A 23616-nucleotide genomic window follows, 5' to 3' on the forward strand; every position below is an offset into this window, starting at 1 on the left:
TGACCTGAAGATGGGAAGTTTATCCTTCCCATCCATTTTTAAAATTTTTCCTGTATATGAATTTACCTATAAAACACAAGGTACAGTTCTGTATGTTTTTAAAATTTGTATTAATGGTATCATACAGTAATATCCTATTGCAAATTGCTTTTTTATTAATTTTTTATCTATCAGTTTTTAATACAAATAGCTCTAGTTCATTCATTTTAATGACCATATAATAGTCAATTGAATGGCTGTGCCGCAGTTTATATATTTTCCTATTCACAGACATTCAGAGTGTTTCCAATCTTTTGCCATTATAAACAATGCTACTTTGGACATCTTTGTACATACCTTCTTTGTGCCCATCTGAGATTTCTCTAAGTAGTATGCCTGGAAGTGGAATTCTTTAGACAATAGAGTAGCTGAATTCTATTCATATTGCCAAGTTGATTTCTTATTTGCTTCCAGTCTCATCATCAGTATTTGAAATTTGCTGTTTTTCCACATCCTTGCTGATTTCTAGTATTTTTAGACTTCTTAATTTTTGCCAGTGTGATGATTATCATTGCTTACTCATAACATTGCATATCTTTCCATATCTTTAATGACACTTTGGGTTTTCTTTTCTCTGAATTATCTATTCATATCATTTGCCCAGTTTCCTATTGAGGTTTTGCCCTTCTGTTACTGATTTCTAGAAGTTCTTTCTAATTTCTGGATCTCTAGTCCTTTGCTGATTTTATATGTTGGAGATGCCTTCTTCCAGTCTATTATGGCATGTCTTTTAACTTGGTTTTTAGTGACTTCTATTTTAATTTATCAGTCTTTTCCTTTAACGTTAAAATTTTGTGTATGTGACTTTTATTTCCTTTCCTACTTTAATGGCATTAAGGATATCCTCTTATATGAGTTTTATAGTTTGGCTTTTTTCATTTAGGCTTTTAGTCCATCTGGAATTTATTTTTGTAAACAGATCAAGAGAGGGATTTATACTTTTTTTCCATGTGGATGGCTAATGGTCCATGTGGCATTTTCTTGTCCTTTCTTCACTTATTTATAATGCCATACTGCTGTGCACCAAACTCCCAAATATACATAGATCTTTTTGTGAATTCTGTTCTATTCTTTTGGTCATTTGTCTTTCCCTATACCCATGCCACATATTTTAATTAATACAGCTTTAAAATAAGGTTTATTATTTGGAAGAAGAGTCTTCCTTCCTCATTCTTTTTCTTTAAAATTCTCTGGCTACTCTTGGCCTCTTACTATTTTGCATCAAATTAGGAATCACATTGTCACATTCCTATAAAAATAACATATTCTTCTGGGATTTTGATGAAAAATACATTGAATTTATAGATTAATTCAGGGAGGATTGACATCTTATGGTATGGTCTTCACATTCAGGAACATGGTTGTCTTTTTGAAATGCCTTTTACCCACTTTGGTGAGGTTTTATAACTAAAGTTATAAAATATAATATTTTACATAAGGCTCTTGCACGTTTTCCTCAATTTGTTCTTAGATACTTTTTGTTAACATTGTAAAAGGAAATTTAAAAAAAAATTTTATTGGAGTATAGTTGATTTCAATGTTGTGTTAGTTTCAGATGTACAGCAAAGTGGTTCAGTTATACATATACATGTATTCATTCTTTTTTAGATTCTTTTCTCATATAGGTTATTAATATCACAGAATATTGAGTAGTGTTCCCTGTGTCATACAATAGGCCCTTGTTGGTTATCTGTTTTATGTATAGTAGTGTGTATGTGTTAATCCCAAGCTCCTGATTTATCCCCCTGCACCCCCCCACGTTTCCCCTTTGGTAACCATAAGTTTGTTTTCGAAGTCTGTGAGTCTGTTTCTGTTTTGTAAATAAGTTCATTTGTATCATTTTTTAATTAGACTCCACATATGAGTGACATCGTATGATATTTGTCTTTCTCTGTCTGACTTACTTCACTTAGTACGATAATCTCTAGGTCCACCCATGTTTCTACAAATGGCAGTATTTCATTCTTTTTTATGGCTGAGTAATATTCCATTGTATATATGTATCACATCTTTATCCATTCCTCTATCAATGGACATTTAGATTGCTTCCATGTCTTGGTTATTGTAAATAGCTCTGCAATGAACATTGGGGTGCATGTGTCTTTTTAGATTATGGTTTTCTCAGGATATATGCCCAGGAGTGGGATTGCTGGATTATATGGTAGTTATATTTTTGGTTCTTTAAGGCACTTCCATATTGTTCTCCATAGCAGTTGTACCAATTTACATTCTCACCAACAGTGTAGGAGGGTTCCCTTTTCTCCACACCCTCTCCAGCATTTATTGTTTGTAGACTTTTTGATGATGGTCATTCTAAGCTATGTGAGGTGATACCTCATTGTAGTTTTGATTTGCATTTCTCTGATAATTAGTGATGTTGAGCATCCTTTCATGAGCTTTTTTGGCCATCTGTGTGTCTTCTTTGGAGAAATCTCTGTTTAGATCTTCTGCCCATTTTTTGATTGGATTGTTTTTTTGACATAGAGCTGCATGAGCTGTTTGTAGGTTTTGTAGATTAATCCTTTGTCAGTCACTTTGTTTGCAAATATTTTCTCTCATTCTGTGGGTTGTCTTTTTGTTTTGTTTATGGTTTCCTTTGCTGTGCAGAAGCTTTTAAGTTTAATTAGGTCCCATTTGTTTATTTTTGTTTTCATTTCCATCACTCTAGGAGACAGATCCAAAAATATATTGCTATGATTTATGTCAAAGTGTGTTCTGCCTATGTTTTCCTCTAAGAGTTTTATAGTGTCTGGTCTTACATTTAGGTCTTTGATCCACTTTAAGTTTATTTTTGTGTATGCTGTTAGAGAATGTTCTAATTTCATTCTTTTACATGTAGCTGTCCAGTTTTCCCAGCATCACTTCCTGAAGAGACTGTCTTTTGTCCATTGTATAGTCTAGCCTCCTTTGTTGTAGATTAATTAACCATATGTGCATGGGTTTATTTCTGGGCTTTCTATCCTGTTCCATGGATCTACCATACTGTTTTGATTTCTGTAGTTTTGTACTATAGTCTGAAGTCAGGGACTCTGATTCCTCCAGCTTCGTTTTTCTTTCTCAGTATTGCTTTGGCTCTTTGGGGTCTTTTGTGTTTCCATATAAATTTTATAATTTTTTGTTCTAGTTCTGTGAAAAATGCCATTGGTAATTTGAAAGGGATTGCATTAAATCTGTAGATTGCCTTGGGTGGTATAGTCATTTTGACAATATTGATTCTTTCAATCCAAGAACATGATATATCTTTCCAACTGTTTGTGTCATCTTCAATTTCTTTCATCAGCATCTTATAGTTTTCAGAGTATAGGTCTTTTGACTCCTTAGGTAGGTTTATTCCTAATTATTTTATTCTTTTTGATGTGATAGTAAATGGCATTCTTTCCTTAATTTCTCTTTCTGATCTTTCATTGTTATGTATAAGAATGCAAAAGATTTCTGTGTATTAATTTTGTATCCTGCAACTTTACCAAATTCATTGATGCGTTCCAATAGTTTTCTGGTAGCATCTTTAGGATTTTCTACGGATAGTATCATTTCATCTGCAAACAGTGATGGTCTTATTTCTTCTTTTCCAATTTGGATTCTTTTTATTTCTTTTTTCTTCTCTGATTGCTGTGGCTAGGACTTCCAAAACTTGTTGAATAAAAGTGTTGACAGTGGTTATCCTTGCCTTTTTCCTGCTCTTAGAGGGAACACTTTCAGCTTTTCACCATTGAGAGTGATGTTAGCTGTGGGGTTTTTATATATGGCCTTTATTATGTTGAGGTAAGTTCCCTCTATGCCCACTTTCTAGAGAGTTTTTTTTATCGTAAATGGGCGTTGAATTTTGTCAAAAGTTTTTTCTGCACCTATTGAGATGATCATATGGTTATTTATTTATTTATTTATTTTTAGCTATGTTGGGTCTTCGTTGCTGCGCCGTGGGCTTTCTCTAGTTGTGGTGAGTGAGGGCTACTCTTCGTTGCGGTGCGCTAGCTTCTCATTGTGGTGGCTTCTCTTATTGTGGAGCACGCTAGGTGCATGGGCTTCAGTAGTTGTGGCTCGTGGGCTCAGGCTCAGTAGTTGTGGCACATAGGCTTAGCTGCTCCACGGCATGTGGGATCTTCCCGGACCAGGGCTCGAACCCATGTCCTCTGCCTTGGCAGGCGGATTCTTAACCACTGCACCACTAGGGAAGTCCCGATCATATGGTTTTTATTCTTCAGTTTGTTAATGTGGTGTATCACATTGATTAATTTGTGGATACTGAAGAATCCTTGCATCCCTGGGATAAATCTCACTTGATCATAGTGTATGATCCTTTTAATGTATTGTTGGATTCAATTTGCTAGTATTTTCTAGAGTATTTTTGCATCTATATTCATCAGTGGTATTGGCCTGTAATTTTCTTTTTTTGTGGTATTTTTGTCTGGTTTTGGTATCAGGGTGATGGGGGCCTCATAGAATGAGCTTGGGAGTGTTCCTTCCTCTGCAATATTTTGGAAGGGTTTCAGGAGGATAGGTGTTAATTCTTCTCTAAATGTTTGATGCAATTAACCCGTGAAGCCATTGGGACCTGGACTTCAGTTTGTTGGAAGTTTTTGAATCACTGTTTCAATTTCAGCACTTGTGATTTGTCTGTTCATATTATCTATTTCTTCCTGGTTCAGTCTTGGATGGTTGTATCTTCCTAAGAATTTGTCCATTTCTTCTGGGTTATACATTTGATTGGCATATAGTTGTTTGTAATAGTCTCTTATGGTTCTTTGTATTTCACTGATGTCAGTTTTAGCTTATTTTTCATTATGTTGTTAACTCCTTCTTGTGTATTTTAAATTTCAGTTATTGTATTCTTCAGCTTTGATAATTCTCTTTTATATTTTCTATTTCTTTCTTGCAGTTATCACTGTGTTCATCTATTATTTTCCCATGTTCAGTTAGCATTTTATTACTAATGCTTTGAACTCTTCAAGTAAATTATTTATCACTTTTTTTATTTGTTTCCCACCCCCTTAATGAATTTACCTTTTTCTTTCATCTGAAACATATTCCTCTCTTTTTATATCTTGCTTGACATTCTCTGTTTTTCTGTGTGAGATTATGTGAAACAGTTCCATATCCCAGTCTTGAAGGCATGTCCATATGTGGGAGCATCCCTATGAAGTCTGCTTGTCCCCAGTGGCACTGGTGGAAGAGCTAATTTTAAAGTGAGCATAGGCTGCATCTTTCTCTGTTATGTGCTACAAGGCAGTGTATTGCTGGCATGTAGGGCTAGAGTCACTGCCCTATTAGGGGTGGTGCCAAGGCCTAAGGGTCTGGAGCAGGATCTCTGAGAGAGTTGGGCTTCTTCCCAGTGTTATGGTGGTGTTCGCCACGGTTGGGGATATGGCTGGGACCTAAGGGCTTGGGGCTGCACTTCTAAACTTGTTCCACTTCTTCCCTGGTATGCACGCATTGGGGAGAGGCAGGGTCAGGGCCAGAGCAGTAGGAACCACACTAGTAAGCTGGTTCCACTTCTACCTTTGTGCAGTTGTACCAGCAGTGGCAGTCTCCACCGTAGCTGGAGGCAGGACGAGGGCCTGAGTTGATTCCACTCCTTCCCTAGTGCTTGCACGTATTTGTGTGCAGGCAGTGACAGTCTCTGATGTGGCTGGAGGAAGGGTTATAGTCCAAGCAGCCTCTGCTCCCTCCCAAGCACAGGCATGCGTGCTAGCACCTGCAGTGGCTCTCTCTGCTCTGGCTAGATGTAGGGCCATGGTGTGAGGTGGCTCCACTCCCTCCATGTTTACTCAGGCTCATTAGAAATGAAATTTCTAAAAGGAAATTTTTTGAAATGACTTTTTTAAATTGGTTACTGCTAGTGTATGTTATTAATTTTTGTTCATTGTTTTATATCTAGCAACCAGCCTGAATTATTTTTTCGTTCAAATATTTTCTAGATTTTTTTATGACAATAATTTTTTCTGAGAATAATGGTAGTTTTTTTTCTTTCTTGCCAATCTTATACTTTTTTCATTCCCTCATCAGATATCTAGGAGCTCTGGGATATTATTGAACAGAGGCAGTGATAGTATGCATTCTCTCCTTGTTCCTGATTTAAAGGGGGATGTGTCTAACATTTTATGTTAAATATGGTGTTTATTGTAGGATTTTGATAGATAATTTTTATTAAATTAAAAAAGTGCCATTACCAGTTTGAGTTAGAGTGTTTTGTATTGTTTTTATTTTTGTGAAAAATGGGTGCTGCATTTTACTAAATACTTTTTCTGCATTTATTGAGATGATCACATGTTTTCCTCCTTTGATCTGTTAACCTATAATATGTTATTTGTGCCTCTCTTTTTTCTTACTCCTAAGAAAGTTTTATTCTATGTTTTTAGTCTTTTCAAAGACTAATTTAGGATTTTCTTTTAAACCTCACTATTGTTTCTCTGTTGTTTCTTTCCATGACATTCTTTTCTGTACTTATTTTCTTTCTTTTACCTTAGCTTAACTGGCATTTGTTTTTTACTTATTAGAAACTCTTAGTTTATTAATTTTTATTAAGATCCCACAAGCTAATGTATAGAGTTTTCATTGTCATTTTGTTCTAAATATTTTGTGAATAATTACACTTATTAATTTCTGGTGTATATTATTACTATTTATGTATACATGTTACCTTTTGTGCAATGGATATACCTGATTCAGGTGCATAACAACTTTTAAAATAAATAAGTGAAAAAAAAATGAGTGACCTTGGTTCAGTCAGAGTCCCAAATGGGCCACTCTAAGACTAGAAAGTCAAATATTTGCATGTTATACTGTAAAGTAGCATACTACTAGGGTATGAATTCATTATTTATTATCATGGGGGTTATTTTCATCCTTAATAGGATCTTCTGACTCCACAAACAAGATTTTTGAACAAAAAAGCTTTATCTTTTCTTCTTTCCTAGATTACCCAGAAGTATCAACTTCATGAAGTCACTGCTTATCTATTAGAAAAGAAAGGAGATATTCATGGTGCCTTCTTAATAATGCTAAAGGTAACATTTTACTGTATTTGCTTTGTCATGTTTCTGTCTAGCCCTGTACCCATTTATCAATCCATCTTTTTTTCATGAGATAAAATTGACATACAACATTGTGTAAGTTTTTGTCAATCCATCTTAATTTCTTATGTTTCAAAGTAAGCTGCAGACAACAGTACATTTTTTTTGTACATTTTATTTCTAAATATTTTTATCATGCATGTCATGATACACCAGTATCCCACATGATACTAATCCCAAGGCTTAGTAGTTGTGGCTTGCGGACTCTAGAGCACAGGCTCAGTAGTTGTGGCGCACGGGCTTAGTTGCTCCATGGCATGTGGGATCCTCCCGGACCAGGGCTTAAACCCGTGTCCCCTGCATTGGCAGGCGGATTCTTAACCACTGCGCCACCAGGGAAGCCCTGTGCTTTCTATATACACAAAAATTCTCTTCTGAATGGCAGAGATCATTCTTAATAACCTTGTTGTTTCTTGGGGTTTACCTTTAAAATAAGATAATTCAGGTATTGGTGGATTAGAAATAAAAAGTGTTCCTTTTACCTCCTAGAGACTACAAAGCAAACTTCAGGAGATAACACATCAAGATGAAAGTAAGTTCTCGAGTGTAATTTACAATTTCTTTTTCCATGGGCCCCATGTTTTAAAAGATATTAAGTGATAAACTGTATTTATTAAGTAATAATCACATTGATCTGCATGTTACTGTTTATTTGACGTTGATCTCAATTTTGGCTTGTTTTCAAGGGCTCGTAATAGGAAGTAATATTAACCACTGTGGTTTTGCAATGCTAATTGTCAGTAGAGCTCATTGGACAGAAAATTAGGTACTCTTCACTGGTATTGATTAATTTTTTAGTTATATTCCTGTACTTATGTTTTGGTTATTATAAATGAGGTACATAACTAACATCTTAAAAATTACTATAATGTGCTGAACAACAGCAAAGCAGATCTTCTAATCAGTAAGTAATAATTAGTGTTTCTGTATTGAATTTATATAATTTTAGCAGAAAGCAGTAAAACTTGAAACAGTTTAAAATCTTGAATGGCTTTGTCACAGATAGGTATGTAATTCCTATTATATTCCTTGATACTAAAAAAAAGTTATTTATTTTGTAAAAGTGTGGTAAAATAAACATAACATAAAATTCACCATTTTAACCATTTTTAAGTTTACAGTTCATTGGCAGTAAGTACATTCACATCATTGTGCAATAATCACCACCATCCATCTCCAGAACCTTTTCAGCATCCCAAACTGAAACTCTGTACCCATTAGACAATTACTCCTAATTCCCTCCTCCCCACTCAGCCCCTGGTAACCACCATTCTATTTTCTGACTTGATGAATTTGAATTTGATTACTCTATGTATCTCATAAGTGGAATCAAACAGTAATTGTCCTTTTGTGTCTAGCTTATTACACTTAGCATAAAGTCTTCAAGATTTATCCATGTTGTAGCACATGCAGAATTTCATTCATTTCTAAGACTGAATAATATTCTGTTTTATGTATATACTGCATTTTGTTTTTCCATTCATTTATCAATGGGCACTTGGTTGCTTCCACCTTTTGACTATTGTGAATAATGCTGCTATGAACATGGGTGTAGAAATATCTTTTTGAGTCCCTGCTTTCAGTTCTTCTCGGTGTATACCCAGAAGTGGGATTACTGAGTTAAATGGTAATTCTATTTTTAATTTTTTGAGGAACCACCATACCGTTTTCGGTAATGGCAATATCATTTTACATTCTCACCAGCAATGCACAAGGCTTCCAAATTCTCCACATCTTCACTAACACTTTTATTTTCTGTTTTCTTGGTAGTAACCATCCTAATGAGTGTGAGGTAGCATCTCATTGTGGTTTTGATTTGCATTTCCCTAATAATTGGTGATGTTGAGCATCTTTTCTTAGACTTATTGGCCATTTCTATATCTTCTTTGGAGAAATGTCTATTCATACCCTTTGTCCACTTTTGAATTGGATTATTTGTTTTCCTATTACTTGACATTTTCAAAATATCCCTCCCAAAGTTCAGAGAAACACTTGATAGGTGATTTTTAGATTGTTTTACCTTTTTAACCCACTAACACATTTCTTGGACCCCTTAGCCCACACATTCCCCTAAACACCTTTACCCTAATTCTCCATAGATTATTTGTTTTTGGAACTTCCATAGCAGTTGGTTGACTTTCTATGTTTAGTCCAACTAAACATTTAATTATTGTTTTTGTGCTTTAGTATATGTTCAGTCAATTTGACTGTTAGATTTGTTGCATTTATGGCATTTTTCAATTTACTGTTATGAGAATAATTTTTATAGACATTACATGAAGGATTGTGGGAAAAGTAAAAAGAATGTTTCCCCCAAATCACTACAGTAATTTGCAGGTGATATGTGTAGGGAAGCCAATTCCTTGAATTCCGATGAAGGTAAATGTCTCAGTAATAGTCTCATAACTGCCATTTACTGTCAGATTCAATTTTGACAGTGTGCTTAGGAGTTTTGAAGGATTTGGTACTTGCACAGCACTGGGCTAGTTTCTGTGGGTGATACACAGATGGCTAAAACACAGTCCTCGCCCAAAGAGCTACAGTCTCTTGAAGGAGACAGATATGTAAGTAAAAACCTCTAGTGCATGTAGAATCAAATACTATAAAAGAGGTACAGTGAGAGTGGCAAAGGGTTGTGGAAAATTGGGGAACTACCTGTAACTGAGATTCTTTTGTGGAAGATGTGACCTTTGAAGTAATCACGATTGGAATGATGAATAGGAATTTGATAGACAAAAGCAAGGAAAGGGTCTTCTGGGCTGAGGAGAACATGAGCATGGAAGTGCCTGGCTAGTTACCTTGGGGAGGAGGAAATAATCTGGTGATATGAGAGCACCGAGGGTGGGAAGATGCACCAGGATGTTTACTGTGTTTACTTAGGATCAGAGGTTTATTGACATTCTCTTTGTAAAAATTAGAAGTCTTTGATAGTTTTTGTGCGTGAGACTCATATGTTTGGACTTGTGCTTAAGAGAACTGTAGTGACAGTATAAAAGGGAATGAGGAAGGCACGATTTGGAAGTCAAAAGTTAATTTAGAGGCTGCTGCAGTAGTGCAAACAAGGTGATGAAGGGCTCCACTCGGGTAAAGTAGTGGGTATATGAGAGTGTGGAAGTAGAATTAAAAAAATTAACAATTTATTTGAATGTACAGGTGAAAGCATCAAAGATGGTGAAGATTTATAAACTGGTTGACTTAAAGGTCATGGTTCTATTAACTTAGTTTGGAAATGTAGGGGAAGGAGCAGATTTGAAGTAAGAAAAATGGGTTGGGTTTTGCACATATAAATTTCAAAGTGACTGCAGGATGTCCATGTAGAGATAGATGTCCTAGAGCCTGGTGAAAATTCAACGTGCAGATTATGAAAGGAATAAGGGCTGGAGGTGTATATTTGAAAGTTATTAGCAAGGACATAGGAATTAAAACCAGAAGAGTGGCTGAAATTATTGAAAAAAATGAAAAGAAAAGGGCCTGAGATAGTATCTTGGAGAAATACATACATTTAAGAAATAGAGGAAGAAATGGTAGAGCAAGAAAGATAAAAGATAATCTTTCTATTAACTAATCCACAGACAAATGGTTGGGGATTTTCCATAGCTAAAGCACATTAAAATGCTAAGTATGATGTGCTTTCTATGTCCTAGGAATGTCAGACATTTATATGGAAAACTGTTGCAAAGAACTACCTGCTTTTAATCTACTGAAGTTTGGTATCAGGTCTTTATACATGATTATATCATAGAAAGCTAAAAGTATGCAGAGAAAAAATTGTTTAATTTTTTACAGAGGCTTTGAGATTATCAGTAATATATCCTTGAGTGATGTTAACAGTTTTTCTGACTCTAGATACCAAAGAGGACCCCTCACTGAAGAACGTTGAAGAGACCATGGTGGAGACAATTGCCCTTTGCCAGAGAAATTCACATAATTTGAACCAGCAGCAGAGAGAGGTAGGAGAGTGACTACAGAGGCTTTTAAAAATCTGTTCTGGTCTGAAACTAGGAATTAATTCTATTTCCACTGCCCTCTCAGCTACCTGAGTTCAGTGCTCCCAGGAGTATAAGACTCCTAAAGTTATTATGAGGAGTGCCTGTCTGCTTTGTTCTCACAAAAGGCTTTATATTCTTAGATTTGGCTGTGCTGCAAAATTTAGGTGTGTGAATACTAGATGTCCTTGTTCTCTCTGGACTGAGTTTTTGTGTATTCCGTGTAGTGGTACTGTGGATGTGTCGTCCATTTATCATCTGTACCATTCCCCGTGGATAAGGTGAGCGTGAAGCACTGGAGGAAAAGCCTCAAGGGATACAGAGAAAGCTGAAAAAGGTCAAGAAGGCTACGGTATAGTAGTTCTCAACCTTGGCCGCACTTAAGAGTCACATGGGGAGCTTTGAAAAATCCCAGACTGTACCTGAGATCAATTAAATTAAAGTCTTTGGGGCTGGGCCGCAGTCATCAGTATGTTTTAAGGCTTCCCACATGATTCCACTGTGCAGCCAAGGTTGGAACCACGTCTGTAACAGATTCCAGACTGCAAAAAGGGAGAACGCAGAGCTGAAGGAGATATAGTAGAGCACGTGGGGCGGGTGGGAGTTACAGCAGTGAAGCAGAAACCAAGGGGGCGAGATGCGACTTGACAGCTAAATTGTGCAGTAGTTTTAAGAAGTAAAGTTAGCAGTGTGATACGTATGGCATAACTGCGCCTGCTCCTCCAGGCTCTGGCCTCTGACTTAACACCACCTGGCCTCCTTCCACTGCCTGGGCTTCTGAAATGGGAAACAGGGTAAATTTTTCATATATAGTTTGCCATACATGTTCCAATGAAAATGATAATCTTGGTATGTTTCTGTTCTTATGAGATGGGTAAATTTCTCCTTTATGTTTTTGTCAAGGGTTTTTTTAAGGTCATAAATTTTGAATACGCTTTAGAATATAAATTGTATATAACAAACACATTTATATAATAGATGTGGTTTTTTTATTTAAAAAACTTTTTTGAGTGAAATGATACATACCCATTATTTTTTAAATCCCGCAATACAGAAAGTTACACAGAGGGATGTTTAAAAAAATTACCCTGTATCCATCTTATCAGCCAGAAATAACTGTCATTATCATTTGGTGAACATCACTCTAGATATTTTTTATCTACCTAGGTTAACATAATTTTAGAAAAATTGAATCAAATAATGCTTGCTTTAAAAATATAGTATTTAATCTCATTTAGGAAGCTTATGTAAAACTGAGGAAATTCTGAAATTCAAATAAATAGTTCTTCAGTACACTATCTCTTAATAAATCTCCCTGAAGTTGAAAAAATCTAAATAACTGTAATAGATTAGAAGTATCGTTTATAATTACATTTCGGTTTTTATAATATCTCTGATGTCCGACCAGTAAGGAAGTTTACGTGAACTCATACACACTTGCTCCAGCCTCCCTTCTCCATCCCTCTGAATTTTAGTTAGTTATGTTATTTTACCTCATTAAGGTTAACAATACATTCTTTTCTGTATCCACAATTCCCATAGTTGTTCAGTCTTTATTTAAATGTATTATGGGCTTTACAACATTCCTTTTGCCCTGATCTTTCCATTCCTAAGTTTTAGTTTTCATTTATCTTTTGGCTAACTGTCTGCATTTGGACATGGTTATATTTTGATAGAAAAACACAAAAGGGTAAAACTATTAAAGCTATGTTTATACATAAATATACATAAATATTTTTCAACCCTTCTGTCTCCTCCCTAACATCTATTTTATAGTCTTCCTTCTTCTCATGGAAAATTTAAGGAAAAATGACAATTATGTTTTATAAATAGAGCCATTTAGGCTCACATAAGCTGAAATATGTCCAGATTCACATATATTAATGGTAGAATTAGATATAAAATTCGTGCCTCCAGAACTCTAGGGATTATTCTGACTATATTTGAACTCTTATCTCTTAATCAGAGACAGGACTAAGGCTTCCTTTGATGTGGTGAAAGGGTAATTTATTCTGTATTTTTTTGTCAAAAAATATATCTGAGTTGGAATCTGTCTCTTCCTCTCTTAGACACACACACGTGCCTCTCACACCACTCTGTATTCCCCTCCACCCTCCAACAACTGGTTTTTGCTTCTTTTCTGAACAACGTTCATAGCAATAATTAAAACATTGCATGTTAGTTTTTATGTAAATACTATTTTTGTGAAAATGCTGAACTGATTTTATGTAATACCAAACATTAATTTTGGGGGATTTTCATGGTTGTTTCCCTTGTTCCTCTTTGCTTTGTTTTTGGTTTGGAGAGAGTGAGAACAAGAGCTATTGCCACCAACCCTAATCTACCTAGAAAATTTGAAGTATCCAAAAGCCTGATAATGAATTGTCTGTAATATCTCTTTCCAAAAGTTTCTTCAGAAGATTTAATGTCATGGAGTATTTCCTTAAAGTTAGACTGCAGGAAGTCGGGTTGTCAGTCCTTTCCCAGGTAGAATCTATACCTGTCCTACTTTGTATGTCCATCTACCCCAGTGTCCAGTGATTACATATAATAAAGAATATGGCTTTGTTATGCACATAATTCCCTGAAAAAGAAAGCTGTTGATTATGTAACATGAGAAACTAATTCACGTTCAGCTGTGTTGCTCTCAGGGGTTAGAATTGTCATTATCATGGATTGTTATTTTAGCCTGTGGGTTTCTAGAGTTTATCCAAGTTAACATTTTAAGAACCAGCATTAAAGAGCAAGAGAGACAAAATATTTAAAAGGTGTCTACCATGTATTTCAGGTTAATGTGGAGATTTAATTGAAGAAGAACAATTCCTCTATTTAGGGTATGAACACTTCCCATGGCTATTATCTCTGCAGCCGTGCTTCCCCCAGTCTGCTATTTATAAACCAAGAATAAAGTAACCTTTAAAAAAGGTAATTCTTCTAAAATTTCTGGATTAAATAAGAAAAATTTTAAATCAAATTTCTAAATATAAAAACCAAAAGGTAAAAATGAGGTATACCATATACAGTTAAATTAAAAGACTATAAAAATACATGGAAATAAATGATGTGGTTGTAAAAACAAACTGAAATAGGCAACGAAAACACAAGCTAAGTAAAGCCATCCAAGAATAAAATACAAGATTAAAAATTCATGAGTACTAGATAAAATAAATTAAAATTTCAATAAAATAAAGAATTGCCAGTATACAACATAGTTAAAACCAGTATCTTAAGAACTTGAAGAAATACTGTTAAAAAAAAAAAATACATAAAATCCTGGCCTTAGAAAACCTCAAATGGGGGCAGATAAGGGCTTTCTTGTAGAGCTCTTCGGTGGAAGGTCACCCCGTGGGAAAGTCACCGGACCATTAGCCTGTCCCCTTAACCATGCTTGTCCTGCTCTGTCAATACTGACTTTTTTTTCATGCCTCTTGGATGTTTGCAGGAATAGGTTTCTCCCAAGATACTGGGTGAAATAAGGCCTTTGTAAATCATTACCCAACAGGAAAATATGCTTGAAATTTTAAAATGTATTAGTTTGATTTTTGATGATGAAGATTTTTCCTGAGGCTTAGGAAGAACACATATGACGCACATATGGCAGTGTATAATCATTGGCAAATTACTCAACTTCTCTAAGCTTCAGCATCTTATCTCCAGTAAGGATAATGCTTACTGTATAAGATTATCATGAGATTGAAACGACAAAATGTATGTAAAGCATTTAATACAGTGCCCTACGTAATAGGAATAAATAAATGTTAGATCTGTTCATTTATGTCATGATGTGGTTGGAAATGTTAACTGAAATAATGTTAACTTCCACTTCTTAGTCTGTGATGACTGAGGAAATAACAAAATAATGCTTGATATAGGAGAAAACTTTGGAGAACTGTATTTATTTATCTTGCTTGACATAGCTGATGAGAAATGGGGGGAGGGTGGTTGTGGGAGAGTTCTTTATTCCCTTCTGCAGTACATAGGGCTGTTTAGACTGTGTCAGTGAAACATTTAAGAACGTAGCCTGAGGCTCTGCTCTGGCTCCTTTGAACCTACCCTTTTCTGAGACACAGAAGATTTGCAGTTCCAAGGTCTAGAATTACTTAACTTCAGCTTCCTTATTTTCCGAAGGCACATGGTAAAGATATCTGTTCTGGCTGTGGTCTTTGCTTTTTTACTGTCTTTTCTCTTCCCAGTCAAGTGTTCCATCTTTTCTTTTTCTAATTTTTACCAACAAATGTATGTGAGAAGTACATTTCAATCTGTGAAACACTAAGCTGATGTTAGTTGTTCTTAAAAACAACAGAGTACTTTTGTTTTCCTTTGTTTTCCTCTGCCATTATAGGCACTCTGGTTTCCATTACTGGAGGCAATGATGGCACCTCAGAAGCTGTCTAGTTCAGCTGCACCTCATCTGCACTCTGAAGGTAAGGTCATAGCGTCCACGTATACTGTCCCCCAATTTCTATCTGCTGATGATTGTCATTTTGATACCTTCTCCCAGCATCGTATTTTTATTATTTTCCTTAACGAAATCATACTGTAGTGTTGATCTCATTTTTTCATGTTCACTGCTTTCTGTGGCACCAGTTATATCATTTGTCTTGGATAATAGTAGCTTTACAACTTACCAGCAGTTAACTTTAAAATATCAAACTGGCCTTGGTTAGCCAAGTTTCTATGAAGTTGTATTCCTATGACTTACAGGAAAAACAAAAAACTCTTATTTTAAACTAACCTTAATATTGACATTTTATTATAACAGCTCTGAAATCTTTGACCATGCAAGTTCTAAACAACATGGCAGCATTTATTGCCCTTCCATCAATCTTGCAAAGAATCTTACAGGTGAGTTGAAAGGGGGAAAATTCAGCGTTGATCAATTTTAACTAATATTTCAGTTATGTATAAATAATAGCAAATTGGGCTAACGTGTAAATGGATCTCAAGCATAATGCAGCTGATTTTTGGCATTAACGAAATATCTAACTTACAACTCTCATCCTTGAATCTTTCCTAGCACTCCAGTGATGTGGGTTTGCCTGGCACACACTTGCAACCTTCAGTTAGGGGGTGCAGGCTTCAGTTCACTGTGACCTTTGGGTTCAGATACACAAGCTTCCTTTTGGTGTGCTAACTGGGAGAGAATTACCGTTGTTTCCAGCTGATTATACTTTTTAGATCAAAAAGAGAAACGTAAAAATTATGTTAATGTAGACATTTCTTAATCTTGTTACTTAGGGTTTCTAACTCATCCTAAAACTTTCTGTCCAAAGCTCATCTCCTACTATAGATTCTAGCTGGCTTTGTGTCCAAAGCCTTTGTAGGAAACATCATTCCAGCCTGTTTTCTTCAGCAAAAAGGCCCGAACCTTTCCAACTTCATCAAAAGGAGAACACTAAAAATATGCTAAGATATATTTTTAGAAAAATCTGTGAACGTTCTTGGGTAAACAGCAGGAATTATCCTTAGAATCCATTTTGTCTTCCCTTACTTTATGCAGGATAGAGACACACCAAAAAGAAAAAAAAAATGTCAAACAGTAATATGATGCCATTGATCTTCATAATTTTCAAATGATTTTTATCCAGTCAAGAATGTCCCTCTCAGCTCTCTTTTAAGACTCTCCAAGCTCTCCTTCCAATCTGGTATGAAGCAGCTGGACCTTTGCTGATAAAGACTACTGCGTCCAGCAGTCTCTCACCACATTGTACGTTATCCTTTAGAATGTATCTTCACACGTGTCATTTCATTGATCCTTATCATGAATTGAATAATAATTTAGTACAGACTACTTTTCTTATATCTATTCTAAAATATATTAGTCATAAGGTTTTTAATCATATATAAAGTAATATCTCCATAAGACAGGAATACTTTAATTTACCAGGTAAATTAGAAAAAAATGAAATCCTAAAGCCAAAAGTGTCTTCCCTCTCATTGTACGCCTTTAGCTTTATTTTGAGCTTTAAGCACACTTTGATACATAAACTATAATAAATATTAATTGATTTTTTTCCTTGGCATAGCATATGATGTTTTAAAAAAAATGTATTTCAAGACTCATATCCTTGAAGGCTTTTTTTTTTTTTTTTTTAATCAATGTCTGTACCAGTTTAATAAGTAAAAACAATTTGACCTCTACTGGTATAGACAATCTGGTATGCCTTTGGACTTCTTTTTTTTTTTTTTTTTTTTCCACACACACACACTGTATTTTATTTTTACAAGAGATAAATAGACTGACACCAAGCATTGTACATGGATGACCACAACAAAAGCAACAATGATTGCAATTAACAAACATGAAACACACTCATACTATGTCATAATATTGACATTCAGTCCAGTAATCCTCCACTGTAACAGCTCCTTTACTTTGCAGTGAAAATTGATTTGTATATTCTTTGCCTCTGAGTCCTTGTGGGATTTTTTTTTTTTAATTCAGACAGAAAGTCACAAAAATTATACTCATCCTCATCAGTTCACTCAGTCCCATGTAATTAATTTTTTTTTTATCTTGATCTTTTGTTAGCACTTTTATGAGTTCATCAGTTTTTCATTAGAGTTCTGAAAATGCTTATTCATTCAGTTTAGCAGTACCATCAGTTACCAGAAACCTGTACTTGTCAGAGTCTTTTCCATGAATTTCTTGAAGATGAAACCCTTTTATAGGAACATATTTGCAAAAGCATCAGAGTACACCCAGAACTGTCTGTAAACGACAAAAGACTTAAAAATGACCACGGTTAAAGATTTGATGAAAGTTCATAATAATGTCCTTGAAGGCTTTTGATATTTGAAAGTCTTAACTTTATTTTTGTGTTATACTGGCATTCACTGTAATTGTGTTCTTATCGTTTTCCACCTTCAGTGGTTGTTAACTCACACTAATAAGGAGAGTATGCTGATTCTTAAATTCCTTATTTGCATGTTTGTGATCACTGTAATGATAACTCTACCTTATATTTGTATAGAGATTTTTATTTTTTCAAGTTGCTTTCACAGATAATGCTAATTTAAGCTCATTCCCATTATATCATGTAAGTTCCTTCATTTGTTTCAGTCCCTGGTCTTTTGAGGAGTTAATTATTAATTGGTTTATATATTGTATGTTACCCTGTTTGGTTATTATCTGTGTAGATGAAAGAAAGGCACAGTTCTTGCCCTAAAAGGCCTGTTTTAAGGGAGACAAGAAAGTATCTGATATAACTATTCACACGGCTCTAAAGAGCAAGTAATGTTGGCTACCTTAAGGATTACCTTCTCTGAACCCCAGGTAGGGTAATTGCTACTTCTGCATCTGTACACTTTTAGTCCACATGATTATAGCAGGAGCAGCCAGGTGAAAGCATGACCCTGCCTCTTGACTCTATCTGATTGACTCAGGGTGGGCAGCTGGCCTAAGAGGGGCCAATCAGTGTCCTTTCCAGGAAATTTTAGAACTGAATTGAAAAGATGAATAGTTTATCTTCAGTTCTCTGGATTATATAAGGTACAAAGTTCAGGAGCTGATAGTGACTACCTTTCCATCATATGAACTGAAATAGTAAAAAGTTAATCTGCAGAGAAAAGAACAATGAAGCAGACACACAAAGAGGAGAATAGACAAGATGCATGGAGAAGAGAGAAGATAACAAGGAGATGATTCAAGACACTAGGAAAGGAGACAACATGGAGAGAAAATACTGATGGCATCTGAGTCCCTCATTGTAGTTCTTAAGGCTTACCTGTATTCCTTTGCTTGGATCCTTAAACACCCCAGTACCTTTACAGTTATTATCTTTTTTGAATAAGTTAGAATGAGCTAGGTTTCTGAATTTATATATATATATATATCTCCAGAGGAGTACCAATAAAAGTATATATATGAAACAGACTGTGGAAAGATTTCCTGGAGGAGGAGATGTCTGAACTGAATTTTACAGAGCCTAAAGGAATCAGGGGTAAAAAACAGATAGGACTATTGTAAGCAGAGTGAACTATATGTACAAAGAATTTGAGGTAAAACATGTTACATCTGGGGAGTTGCAAGTGTTTAAGTATTCTTGGAACATAGGACAAGAATAAAGGTGAGTCACAGAGCTGAAATTTGAGAGGCAGAGACTCTGTCTTTAATTGCTTTGTAAGCCATGGTAAGGACTTTGGATTTTATTTTAAATTCAGTAAATTCTCATTAAAGGATTTTAACCAGAGGAATGATGGAATGAGGTTTCTTTTTAGAAAGATGGCTCGGCCTGTGTTATATAGGATGAATTGGAAGGGATCAAAACTGAAGGCATAGAAATACCCAGAATGTAATAGATACCTAAAGTTTGTTAAGTGAGTTACATAGACTGGATAGGAGAAGACGGACTTGGAAATTACTTAGCTGATAGAATCTACTTAACTTTTTGACTGACTGGATGTAGGGGAACACAAGAAGAACCTAGGTAAACCCCTGATTTCAGTTTCATGTGGCTAACAGTGAGCAGTGGGGGAACACAAGACTGGACTTTATAGGAAGAGGCAAGAAGTGGAGAGGAAGATTTGGAAGTCATCAGCATAGAAGTGGTAGTTAAATTATTGAAACTAGGTGAACTTTAGCATAAAATGGAGTTCTAGGAAACATTCAAGAATCAGGTTGTTTACCTATTTTTATTTCCCATTAGAACATAAGGACCCTGAGAGATGAAACTATACTTTGGCTAGTACTCTATCACCATCACTTAACCCAGAGGCACCTGGCATATAATAGGTACTCAGACTTTGTTATAAAGCAGAAACTAACACACCATTGTAAAGGAATTATACTCCAATAAAGATGTTTAAAAAAAAAAAGTTAAACACAGAGTTAAAAAAAATTGTTTTGGCTATTCTGGGCCTTTTGCATTTCCATATAAATATTAAAATAGTCTTTCAATCTCTACAAAACAACCTGGTGCTATTTTGATGGTTATGTATTGAATTTAGGGAGAACTGAAAGTTTAAAAATCTTGAGTCATCCGATACATGACTACGGTATTCCATTTATTTCTTAATTTATCAATTGTAGTAGGATATTTATACATAAGATGTTCTACATTTATAATTATAATGTCTATGAATAAAGGCCATTTTTATTTAATTCCAATCTATTTCTTTATTTTCTATCTGTCGATCTTTATATTATCCTTCCATCTATATTTTAATATCTTTTTCTCACCTTATTGCGCTGGTCAGGACCTCTACTATAGTGTTGAATAGTGATGGTGAAGATGGACAAGCCTTGCCTTGTTCCTAATCTTGAGAGAATTGTTAATTCTTTCATCAATTGCATATTAGATGCATGTTGAGAAAATTTGCTGTTCTTCCTAATTTGCTGAGAGTTTTTGTTATGAATGGATGTTGAATTTTGTTGAATGATTTTTCTGCATATATTAAAATGGTCACATTCTCTTTGGTTATTTTGCTAATATAGTACATTATTTTGATTGATTTTTGATAACAAACCATCCTTGCATTTCTGGGATCAACTCCATTTTGCTCTTTTTATATAATGTTGGAGTCAGTTTGCTAATATTTTGTTAGGAACTTTCATGATATGTTCATAAGGGATCTTTGTGGTTTTCTTTCTTTGTTATGTCTCTGCTGGATTTGATTTTAGGACAATGCTGGCTTCATAAAATGAATATGGAAACATTTCAGCTTCCTTTATATTCTCAAAGGATGTGTGTAAAATTGGTATTTTTTATATTAAATTTTTGGTAGAATCATCAAAAAAAAATAATAGGTACTCAGTAAATATTTCTAGAGTGAATATAAGTCAAGGATGGAGGAATTCCATTTCTGGCCAAGAGGAGTATCAGAGACTGGGTTTATCCTCTTGCTTACAACAACTAAAAAGTGGACAAAATATATGAAATAGTGGTTTTCAAAGAACTGGATATCAGGCAGTACAGGACAGTAATTCCTTAGAGACAGGAAATAAACAATGTAAGCCCTATGTTTGCCCCAGCTTAATGTCCTGAGAGAGTTTCCAGGCAATAGCAGGAAGGGGGATCCCAAGAAGTTTCCAGCATACTCATTGATTTGAGGAGATGGAGCTGAGAGTCAAGAGACACCAAGGTGACCAGAGTTTTTAGGGCAAGTACGAAGAGAGAGAACTCTGGAGCAATCAGAAGGCCTCCCTCAAGTATAGGTACATGATCTGAGGAAACTACCTAGGCCAGGGAAAGAGTCACCTGAAAGGATTAGAGGGAATAATACCCATATTCACACAGGGCCAACAATAGAGTCTTATTCACCAGTAAGATCAGAAGACCTCATAATTCACAGAACATTGGGTAGAGTACTCAGAAGTATTCAATAGTGGGAAACAGTTAGCCCTAGACTAAACATAGCTCCTGTTATGCCTTTCAAATCTTAAAAGCAAGACCTAAAGGATCAGACTGTTTCCATGTAATTTAACTACATCCCAGAACAGTACTTAAAAATATTTGAGGAATACAAAAATATCTAGGTTCCAACAGTGTAAAAATTTACAGTATATGTATGACATTGAATTAAAACTTAAAAGGTATGCAAAGAAGTTGGAAAATAAAGCCCAGATATGACATTGGATATTGGAATTAGCAGGCAGGGACACCAAAATAAAAGAAAAGATAGTGAATTTGAAGACATAGCAATACAGACTATCCAAAATGAAACACTTAGAGAAAAGTGAAGCAGGAAAAAAAAAACAACAAAGTATCAGTGAGCTGTGGGACAATTTCAAGTGACCCAAAATACATGTACTTGGAGTCCTGAAAATAGAGAGTTGGAGCAGAAAAAAATATTTGAAGAAATATTAGGTGAAAATTTCCAAATTTATTGACAACTGTTAGCACAGATCAGTAACCCCAAACTCAAAAACATGAAGAAAACTACAAGGTACATTATAATTGCTCAAAATAAAAAATTAAGAAAAATTGGAAATCAGAAAACACCTCAAGACAAATGCAAATGGAACACAACTTTCCAAAATCTGTGGGATGCAGGAAAAGTAGTCCTAAGAGGGAAATTTATAGCAGTACAGGCCTTCCTCAAGAAACAAGAAAAATTCCAAATAAACCTAACCTACCACCTAAAGGAATTAAATAAAGAAGAACAAACAAAGCCCAAAGTCAGCAGGAAGAAAGAAATAATAAAGATCAGAGAGTAAATAAAATTGAGATCAAAAAAATAATAGAAAAGATCAGTGAAACCAAGAGCTGGTTTTTGAAAAGATAAACGAAATTGATAAACCATTAGCCAGTCTTATGAGAGAGGATCCAAATAAAATAAGAAATGAAAAAGAAATAACAACTGATACCACAGAGATACACAAAATCATAATACTACAAAGAGTTGTATGCCAACAAATTGGACAACCTAGAAGAAATGGGCAGACTTCTAGAAACATGCAACCTGCTGAGACTGAATCAGGAAGAAACAATCTGAACAGACTGATCACAAGTAGTGAAATTGAATTTGTAATAAAAAAAAAATACTCCCAACAAACAGAAGTCCAGGACAGGACAGCATCACAGGGGAATTCTACCAAGCACATAAAGAAGAGCTAATACCTATCCTTCTCAAACTGTTCCAAAAAATTGAAGAGGAGGGAACACTCTCAAATCCCTTCTATGAGGATACCATTACCCTCATACCAAAACCAGACAAAGACACTACCGAAAAAGAAAGTTACAGGCCAATATCTTTGATGAATATAGACGCAAAAATCCTCAAAAAAATATTAGCAAACTAAATCCAACAATGTATAAAAAGGGTCATACACCATGATCAAGTGGGATTTATTCTAGAGATGCAAGGATGGTTCAGTATTTGTGGATCAATCAGTGTTATATACCACATTAACAAAAGGAAGGATAAACATCACATGATCATCTCAATAGATGCAAAAAAAGCATTTGACAAAATTGAACATCCATTCATGATAAAAACTCTCATCAGAATTGGCGTAGAGGGACTTTCCTGGTGACGCAGTGGTTAAGAATCCACCTGCCAATGCAGAGGATATGGGTTCGATCCCTGGTCCAGGAAGATCCTACATGCCACGGAGCATCTAAGCTCATGTGCCGTAACTACTGATCCTGCGCTCTAGAGCCCGCGAGCCACAACTACTGAGCCCACGTGCCACAACTACTAAAGCCCACATGCTCTAGGGCCCACGTGCCACAACTACTGAGCCCGCATCCTGCAAGTACTGAAGCCTACGTGTCTAGAGCCCGTGCTCCACAACAAGAGAAGCCACTGCAATGAGAAGCTCGCGCACCAAAACAAAGATTAGCCCCCGCTCGCCACAACTAGAGAAAGCCTGTGCACAGCAACGGAGACCCAACGCAGCCAAAAAAAAAAAAAAAGGTGTAGAGGGAACATATTTCAACATAATAAAAGCCATATATGACAAACTAACAGCTAACATCATACTCACTGGTGAAAAGCTGAAAGCCTTTCCTCTAAAACTGGGGACAAGACAAGGATGCCCACTCTTGCCACTTGTATTTAATATAGTATTGGAAGTC

General features: G+C 35.4%; 1 protein-coding gene and 1 long non-coding RNA gene across 7 annotated transcripts in view; both read left to right on the forward strand.

Moving 5' to 3' along the window:
- VPS8 (VPS8 subunit of CORVET complex) overlaps nt 1-23616 on the forward strand; it is a 277646-nt gene that overhangs the window by 162772 nt on the left and 91258 nt on the right. For 5 of the 6 annotated variants that reach the window (XM_082461426.1, XM_082461424.1, XM_082461428.1 and 2 more), the window contains exons 37-41: nt 6954-7043; nt 7599-7641; nt 10941-11059; nt 15438-15519; nt 15858-15940. In XM_082461426.1, coding sequence (XP_082317552.1) covers nt 6954-7043; nt 7599-7641; nt 10941-11059; nt 15438-15519; nt 15858-15940 — 417 coding nt within the window. The remainder of the gene's footprint in view (nt 1-6953; nt 7044-7598; nt 7642-10940; nt 11060-15437; nt 15520-15857; nt 15941-23616) is intronic. The other variant, XM_082461427.1, reaches the window with a different exon arrangement.
- Nucleotides 15949-23456, forward strand: LOC309660686. Its single transcript, XR_014263543.1, has 2 exons — nt 15949-17169; nt 17881-23456. It is a non-coding gene; the product is annotated as an uncharacterized lncRNA (long non-coding RNA).

This window comes from Balaenoptera physalus (assembly GCF_965194825.1).
Source record: "Balaenoptera physalus genome assembly, chromosome: 4".
Classification (NCBI taxonomy): Eukaryota; Metazoa; Chordata; class Mammalia; order Artiodactyla; family Balaenopteridae; genus Balaenoptera; species Balaenoptera physalus.